This window comes from Sinohyriopsis cumingii, unplaced genomic scaffold (assembly GCF_028554795.1).
Source record: "Sinohyriopsis cumingii isolate HCF-2022 unplaced genomic scaffold, ASM2855479v2 utg002260l, whole genome shotgun sequence".
NCBI classification, from domain to species: Eukaryota; Metazoa; Mollusca; class Bivalvia; order Unionida; family Unionidae; genus Sinohyriopsis; species Sinohyriopsis cumingii.
This window is the reverse complement of record NW_028316172.1, coordinates 296,506-306,300: the sequence shown is the minus strand read 5'-3', so window position 1 is coordinate 306,300 and position 9,795 is coordinate 296,506. Positions and strand designations below refer to the sequence as shown.

At 36.4% G+C, this 9,795-nt stretch overlaps 1 protein-coding gene across 1 annotated transcript; it reads left to right on the top strand.

Annotated features, from left to right (window-relative positions):
- Positions 1–206: 206 nt before the first annotated feature.
- On the top strand, positions 207–9,585 carry LOC149770847 (uncharacterized). The gene is made up of 2 exons (XM_089949031.1): positions 207–342; positions 6,703–9,585. Exon 2 carries the CDS (start codon positions 6,709–6,711, stop codon positions 8,845–8,847), a length of 2,139 nt encoding a protein of 712 aa, XP_089805157.1. The 5' UTR covers positions 207–342; positions 6,703–6,708; the 3' UTR covers positions 8,848–9,585.
- Positions 9,586–9,795: the final 210 nt, after the last annotated feature.

Genomic DNA, 9,795 nt, shown 5'->3' with positions numbered 1-9,795 from the left:
AGATCATATACTTTTATTTGTTGATCGGTGAAAGGACGTAATTCACATTTTGTTTAAAATTCCATTCGTTAAATCTATGTTTGAGTTTCTTCGTTGACTTACTTGTTGTTGATGGTTCCATGTTAGGAACTTTATAATCTTCCTTAACTTATTGTTTTAAGGGTGTCAGATTTGCTAATATTTAATTTGCGTTTATAAATAAACATCTTTTTAACGTAGTTGCTTTGGGTGTCTTCACGAATCCAGTACCAACCCGGCTTCATCTTGTGACAAATGGTGTCAGAAGTGGGATTAGTGGATTAGGCGGAGCAGGGACGTTATTTTGCATATGTCTTGACTCCGGTAAGTTTTTTCAGTTATCTGTTTCAGATTGTGACCTTCCTGACAATAATAAATTCAGGCGGGTGAGCGAATACCTCGCTCATATTTCGTTTTATTTGCCATTTATTTATTATGTATGTATGTATCTATTTATATATATTTATACCACATCCATTAAAAATAGCGTGGCCTTTGAAGTGTTGGTATAAAGCAACTTGATATACCAATAGTGTTGGTATATCAAATTGTGATTTGCCCATGGCGTATGAATACGCATAATGAAGATGTTTTTGTTGCTATTATACTCTCTAAACATGATATGAATTTCTTGTAATATTACATTTAAAAAGGAAAAAATAACAAGATAATGGTTTTCTTGTAAAATATTTTATAGAAACTAACATTTTTATATACAATAACCAACAATACCCAATTCAGGAAATAAATATTACTGAGCTCCACCCTGTGTCGTCTGTTGTCATCTCTGTCAACACTGCTGTTTCAAGTCTCTCCCTCTGGCAAAAATCAAACACTGCAACTCTGTGGAAAAAAGAAAACAATGACATCAGATAAGGAGCAAGATCAAGAAGCAAAATTTAATCTACTAAACTGTGAGCTAATTGGAGAGTTTGATAGAGACATGGCTGAGACATTTGTAAATGAAAATGATCATTGCGTTAGGGAAGACAGATTTGTACACCATGAGCCTGATGATATACTGAAATTTATAGAAAGTAAGCAGAATGCAAACACTTTAAAAAAGACACTTTTGATGTAAGGCTAGTGACAGAATTCTTGCAGTCAAAAAATGAATTCAGAAAGTTAGACAAGATAAACCCATCTGAATTGGATCAGCACCTGGCTTGTTTTATATTGAGTGTTAGGAGAAAAGATGGATCTGAGTTTGAACCGAACAGCTTCAGAAGCATCATCAGCTCCATTGATCGCCACCTTAAAATCAAGAAATATGCAAGTAAAATCATGAGAGGAACAGACACAAATTTTGCATTAACAAAGGAAGCTCTTCGGGCTAAGCAAAAAGATTTAAAATCTAAAGGAAAAGGAAATGAACCCAATCGGAGTCAACCGATCACAGATGAAGAAATAAATGCCTTGTATAGTAAAAAACTAATGGGGATGGAAACACCTGAAGCCATTGTTAACACATTGTGGTTTAACAACTCTGTACATTTTGGTTTGAGGGGAGTGACTGAACATTACAATCTGAAATGGGAGGATGTTACACTAAAGAAAAATGTGAATGGCCTTGCATATCTTGAACTCAATGAAAGTCAGACAAAAACAAGAACAGGAGATAATGTCAAGGACATCAGGGATATTAATCCTAAGATGTATGAAAACAAAAACAACAAAGAGAGAGGTCCACTTGCGATCTACAAACGGTATGCTGAGCTAAGACCAGCACACTTTTGTCAACGTGAAGATCCTTTCTATATTGCGCCCAACACTATGCCAATCTCAGCGACAAACCCAAAATGGTTTAGGAAACAAGTCGTTGGAATTAACAAACTTGGAAGCATCATGAAAAGATGAAAGAGAAGGCAAATATTACAGAAAGAAAGAAATTAACAAACACAAGTAGCCGCAAGTAATTCATTCAGAAGTTAAGAGAAAAAAAACATTACCCCAACTGATGTCATGCAAATTTCTGGCCACAAAAACGTGCAGTCTATAAACAGCTACTCAAACATTAGTGAAAAACAACAACAGACGTACTCCAATTACCTGAGTAACACCGGCTACCCAAGTAATGATGATGTTAACCCCCACCCCCACAAGAAAGAAATTTCCAGCTGCACAGCTGCAGACTGCAGTATATCAAGTTCCCAAACGTGTAATATTCAGCAGAATAAGATTATCAGCAACCCATTCTACGGATCAAACATCACCGTACAAAATATGTTTCTTATGAACCTAACGGAAAACATGAACGAGATCCTTAACTGGGTCAACTTTCAACAGGCGAATTCTCAAACAGGGACCACACAGCGGAAACGTAGGAGAATTATTAAAAGTGACACTGACAGTCAGTAGAAATAGCGAAATATGGACATAAACGATATCAATGAAATGTGGCTAGGGTTAAATTGTTTAATTACCTATTGTTCCTTCATTATTTTGACATTTCCGGCTCGAATCGTACGGTTGCTATCGATGCAAATGGCCGCACTGTTACTGTTCATGACAATGAACGCTGCAAATTCAATGGTTGCATGCACATTATTAAAAATATTTTGAATGTTAACTATCAGCCTTGTGTTTTAATTTCATTAATGTTGCTAAAGGAAACATATATAAATTAATATGAATGAAGTGTACAGGAAATTATGAATAACTACAGAACTTCTTTTTTGAGCGTACATACATGCGAGGGGTTGTGAAGAGTTCACTCCCTTAAAGTGCGCTGTTTTGTGGCCGTCAGTTTTATCTCCTATATAAAATGAAACCTTTGATGTGGTATAAATAAAATATATGTATAGTATGTACGCTGTATCAATGATATACCACTCGCTGTATACATTTTTCATTAAAAGGAAACTCGGGCAAGCCAAGTTTCCTTTTAATGAAAAATGCATACATCTCGTGGTATATCATTGATACAGCGTACATACTATACATATATTCTATATATATATATATATATATATATATATATATATATATATATATATATATATATATATATATATATATATATGCAGAAGGAATAAATGGTTGGTTCGTGTAGTCCTAAAATTGTATATGTTAATGTGTTATATGACAGTGCACTTAGGACTGGTGTTCTTATCAACAGTATACAGTATATATTATGTCGTCACGCAAAGCTCTAGTCGAGTTGGGCAAACAGTTTGGGTATGATGGGGAGACCCTTATAAAATTTGTTTCGGAGGTGCAGGCACGGGAAAGGGATCAAGGGGTAAAGGAGAGAGAACTAGAAAAGCAGGCTGAGGAAAGAAAGATAGCATTTGAAAGGGAGAAGATGGTATTTGAGAAAGAGAAGATAGAAGTATTCAGAGGAGAAGATATGGTGGGAAAGGGAAGCAGAAAGAGAAATAATATAGCAGGTAAGAGAACTTGAGGAAAGCAAGTTAGAAAGGGAGAAACGAACAAAGTTAGAAAAAAAAAACAGAGTTGGAAGATATTAATATGGAAAATGAAGATAAAAGGAAATTTGAATTATTAGAGGCTAAGAAAGATAGGCAACAAGAGTCAACGTTAAGAAGCCCATAACTGCCCCCTTTTGAAGATGACATAGATAACTTGGATAGTTATTTACATAGGTTTGAGCGATATGCCACCATCCAGAAGTGGACAAAAACGATGATTGGTCGCTCCATCTCTGCACGTTACTTATAGGTAAAGCGCTAGATGTGTATTCTCGTCTACCCATAAACGACTCATTGAACTATGACGAGTTGAGAGAGGCACTACTTAAGAGATACGAGTTGACAGAGCAAAGGTTCCGCCAAAAGTTTAAATATAGTAACCCGAGAAAGGAGAGACATTCACCCAGTCTGTCAGTAGGACGGGAAATTATTTTCAGCGGTGGATTGAATGTGGCAGGATAGAAAAGGCATTCGAAGGCCTTACCGATTTTTTTTACTTAGGGACCAGCTGTTAAAACTTGTGGTAAGGAATTGTATTTATTCCTGAGGGAAAAGTCCTTCAATATTATCTCTGATATGGCTTCCGAGGCAGACCATTTTGCCGAAGCTCAGGGAGCTACCCAGAATGTGATCTCAAGGGATAACAAGGGGGGTAATCAAGTAAAGATCAGAGACCCAGAGAACCCGAGAAACTTGGTAAAAATAAAGTGGAAACTTTCAATCTGGGAAGATCATGTTAGTTTATTAGTCGATTTGTTCGACAGATTCCGCAAGGCATATCTCACACCAAGACCCTCCAAGTGTAGTATGGCATATTCTAACTTGGAATCTAGTAAGTGGGTCAGGGCAAGTAAAATCACACCCTGGCAAAATTGAAGCTATCAAAGACGCTCCTAGGCCAGAAACCAAGTAACAGATAGGATCGTGTCTTGGGTTGATAGGTTTGTATAGGAAGTTCGTTCCAAATTTCGCCGCTATAGCTAGACCATTGACGGTTTCAACTAGGAAGGGGCAGCCCAATGAAGTTTCTTGGGGTTCATGCCAAGAAAGAGCTTTCAACGCTCTTAAGGGAAGATTGATCAGTACACCGATCCTAAAGTCACCAGAATTTTAAAAAATTGTCCATCTTGAGAACTTATGCTTTCTACACGGGCTTAGGAACAATTTTGTTACAAGAGCAAGAGGGGGTGACATTACCAATAGCTTATGCTAGTAGGAAATTGCTGCCTAGGGAGCAAAATTAATCCGTGATCGAAAAGGAGTGTTTGGCATTGGTGTGGGGTATATGTAAATTCCACACGTAACTTTTCGGAAAGGAATTTGTCCTTGAAATGGACCATCAGATTCTCATAAATTTGAACAAGGCAAAAGTTGAAAATAGAAGACTGATGCGTTGGGGATTGACTCTGCAGCAATATCGTTTCCGGATCGAAGCAATCAAGGGTCGGAAAACGTAGGGGCCGATTACTTAAGCAGAGTGTGAATCGCATTTTTTTTTTACAAATGTAAACAAATTTTCAGTTTGTATTTTTGGTTCAATTCCGTGTTTTTCTAAATGTGTTTCCCCTTTTTTAAAGGGGGGAGTCAATGTCATGAAATTGTGTATAATGTATATAAATATGTATATGTGATAAAAAATATACCCGGGTTTCGTTGACGCTTACACCGTCACCCGATGGTGGTTTATTTTTTCCTGCTCGTTATTTTGAAATACTGAGCGCGACTCAACCCATGCTGCATGTTCAAATTACCTGCAGTGAACACTTAAGTACCTAGCTGCGCAGCTAGTTTACATATAAAGAAAACTCTCTATCCACAAATTACACTACTAGTCTTGTCAGGAAGCTTGCCTCTTTACGGGAGCAAATCTCCAGCTGTGGAGGTATTCAAATTTAAGTTTGTATTTTTTATTACTATTCGTTTTATGACAGAATTGTTTCATATATTAGACGTTTTAGAATTTATTCTAAATTCTACAGAGTCAATACCTAGGTTTTACAACGTCATGATATTAGAAATACTATAGTCTGGATCGAGTTAGCTATTTGTAGTAGCTAAACATACAAATTGAATTTAATTATATGCTGCATGCATTGAACGATTAATGTAATGGATAACGAATTCATGTGCGCACATGCGCAACATCTAACAATGCAGAAGCACTTAACCGTGCCATATGTGCTTCACGGTTTAGTTATAACTTCAGCTGCCTTATATATGGTTTGGTAATGTAGAGTCAAATAACTCTGTGGTTTGTTGTGACGTGGACGCAATGTCTGGTGACGTTGGTTCGGAAGAGTGTACTGGTGTTCTCGATGCGAGGGCCCAAGGCTTCGCGACCATTGGGTCTGTGTTGAATGTGAGGGTTCTCGAGGGATCCTTTAAAAGACCGAGAGGGATGGACCATGTGTGGACGTCCTTTTGACCATTGACTGGAGCGAGTGGAACCGGAGATACATCTTGGATGTCAAATGTGCGCCACGATAGTTATATACATATTACGTGTTCCATGTAATTATTTTCACTATTGCTATCTCAGCAAACTTTCATGCATACCCATTTCAATATCGTTATATGAGCGATAGATTCATAATTCCCATTTCAATATCGTAATATGAGCGATAGATGCATACTTTCATGCATTCTTTTTTCAATATTGTTATATGATCGATACATTCATCAATTCATACATATCCCTTTATCCCTTGGTACTTAATAAGACCTTGTTTATATTGGGGTGTAGACCATATACTTGTATGTGTTGACCAGAGATAGGACGTAACTCAATTCTTGTTTAAAATTCCATTCGTTAAATTCATGTTTGAGTTTTCTCGCTGAGGTACTTGTTGTTGATAGTGCCCTGTTAGGAACTTTATAATTTTCCTTATCTTTTTGTTTATAATGGTGTCAAATTTGTTAATATCTAATCAGTGTTTATAAACATTTGTTAGTGCAGTTGCTTTGGGTGTCTTCAATAATCCAGTAACAAACCGGCTTCATCTTGTGACAATAATAATAATAATAATAATAATAATAATAATGATGATGATGATGATGATGATGATAATAATAATAATAATAATAATAATTATTATTATTATTATTATTATTATTATAATATTAATAACAATAATAATGATAATAATAATATAATCACCATAATATTATTACATCACTCAAGTATTAAATCTCAATTTATCAATTTTGAACACAATTATTGAAGTATTTGTTTAGAAATATTTTCTGTCTTCAGAGAAATATGTACCACCAGTACCCAGAATTTTGCTATGCTGTATCTCATCATCTATCAAACATCCTGGATGGGGTCGGATATTCATTGAAAGATCGAGAGAGGAAGGTGATGGCTGCTACTACGTGTGATGTATTCCATTCCACTGAGGCGACTTTTTTGACATCTTTTCCTAGGTGTTATCTGTTTGGGAGTAGAGGAGAGGGATCCACAGGGCCTGGACTAAACTCGGATGTAGATTGTTTGTATCAGGATAATAAAATAAAAATAATCACAGACCTGTCTGACGGTCAGGCAGATAAGAGCTATCTCTATATGTTACAGGATGGACAAACGCATCCTGGCTATGTTAAGCTACAGCCGATTGGAATATTACCAGATAATACTCCTGTTCCATTATCCAATCTTGGCACTACTTTAGATTTATTCGGTGTATCTGTACTGCCAAACACAAATTTTCATTTTAATGACCTTGGACACCGTAACGGTCCTGCAGCGCGTGAGCAAGGTGAATATATATCTTTTGACCGTGTCAAGGCTTTTAGATGTTCACAATGGCCACGTGAGGGATATGAATGGTTTCATCGTCGTAGATTAAATAATTGGCCTAAACCTATTCAGATACAGAACACCTGGAAATATGGATGTTTCGCCTCACCTGTTGGACATCCAAGCAGCAATGAAGTAGACTTGGAGTGGAGATTATCATTTTCTATAGCTGAAAGGGACCTTTTAAGGTCTTTTGGAGACACAGTAATGAAAGTCTACATATTACTGAAAATGGTAAAGCAAACATTTATTGAACCTGTGCTTGAAGATGCCTTCTCCAGCTTTCATTGCAAGGTTCGTATGCTGTGGATGAGGGAGAGAACACCAACTGAATTATGGTGCACTGAAAATCTTTTGTGTTGTCTCATCCTTTGCATCAGACAGTTGTACGAGTGGGCCATTGCAGGATTTTGTCTTGATTACTTCATTGTCACGAATAACATATACGATAGAAAAATAGTCGGCATGGCACGGATGAAGTTTATTCAGATACTAGAACATCTTCTCTCTGACTTTAGATTCTTATGTAGGATAGAATGCTGTAATAGTGGACGCATTCTTGTTGATGATCTCAGCAGCTTGGAACATTACCAATTACAGCTTGAGAGAGCAGTCATTCTTGATCGAATGCGTGATTATTTACTCTGTTTAGAGCCTGTTGCACACTGTAGGTATACTATGATGAGGACGATTCCCCAGAATTATCAAAGTCTGACATATTATCTAACAAGATTCGCTGATGCCTCTAAATATGCACCCTACGTCATGCAATACCCACTGAAGTATATAACGATGATTCTCTTTTCTCAGCTAGGATTTTATTTTGCTTCTGTCCTCAAAGAAAATGCAGGTCTTTTTTGCTGGGAAAATGTAGAGAATCTTTTAGCTCTCATTATGCGGTGCCTTTCGCTTGGCATGCACAGTGACGCTACCTCAGTCAGACTCAAACTTTGTGGTTTGGGAATAGTACTGGAGAAACATGATCTGACAGAGATATGTCTACAGGATATTTGTGATAACCGCATGAGGTACACGTTCTTAAAATCGCCATGGGGGAGACATCCCACTCGTATATTGAAATGTAATGTTCAGGCATACATTGAAAAGATTTTGAATGAGATTTATACTGTTGAAGAAATGCTAGAGAACCAGGTGTCTTTTATCGTGGTTTATCTCCAGTCAGAGATTTCTATAACACCTATCCCATTGAGAATGGAGATGTACAGGTCCGTTGGAACACCACCGGGGATAAGAAATGAAATAGAACATTTCTGGTATGATTGGGCTGTGTTAGATTCACTTATGTGTCTTTATTTCTTCCAGTATCTGAATTTCATTAGACAAGGGAAGGATAGACACAAACAGGTCGCTATGGCCAACATGATACGTGTGATCAAAACACAGCCTGATATTCAACATAAAGACACGGCATTAAATGTTCTTGCTTATTGCTATATGCAGGATAACAAACCCAGAAATGCATTTATTTGCTTAAGAGAATCATTAAAAATCCGCCCACATCACAATGCAGCCAAATTCTACTTGGGACTTCTGTTCAAGAAAGTCGTTGCTTCTCGCACAAGTTCATCAATGTATTGAAATATACACAACTACATTGTGCAGGAAACAGAATATTATTTATATGGTCGAAGAGAAATAATGAATGTAATTGTTAGTCATTATTGAAATTGCTGGTGGATTAATTTTGTCAGCCCATAATCACTAGTATTTCAGTTTTTATGCTCTCTTTTCAATTCAATTCTATATACTTGTACAATGCATGTACTGTCATATATTTCCACTTTTCTTTGACATAGTGATCAATAGAATTAAAGGAACTTGTTTAGTATTTCAGTCATGCATTGTTTAATTTGGACAATTTGTTTCACATTTCGACTAAACAACCATCTGATTTATTTACAATCTTGGGCATTCACATAGTGATCTGAGTCCAAGTATGTTTAAATTCCCACTAATTCCCACTAATATTTAGTACTGAATTATAAATTGTTGATGATTTAACATGGTTAATATTTACATTTGTGTACTTTTTAATAATATTTACTTGTGTGTACACAGTTCTATATATTTGTCTCAACAAAAACTAAGTCAACATTATAACTCACCGGCGTGCAGGTGTTTAGTAATGAATATATTAATCTAGGAACTAATTAATAAAGGGCATGAAATGTGGGTTGTTTTACCTGCAGAAGAAATTATTGAGACTGTAATGAAAACAGCTGCAAAGAAATGAACATGTTCTCATGCTTATTTTGTCTTAGGGAGTTTGTTATTTGTAGTTTTCTTTGTATAGTGTAAATAAAATATGTAGCAGAATGTGTGGTTTTTAACTGGCTCAGCCACTACTTTAAGAAGCAAACTATAGCAGCTTTTGCAGTCATTGGTATACAAAATGATTGTTTCTCAGGTTTCTTCAGCTCGATAGTTCAAATGGCATCATCATAATCCTTCTCTACATAGTTTGTTCTCACTTTATTTTCTACCATAACTTAACACGCAGCATTCCTGTCTTAGAGAGAACCGCTC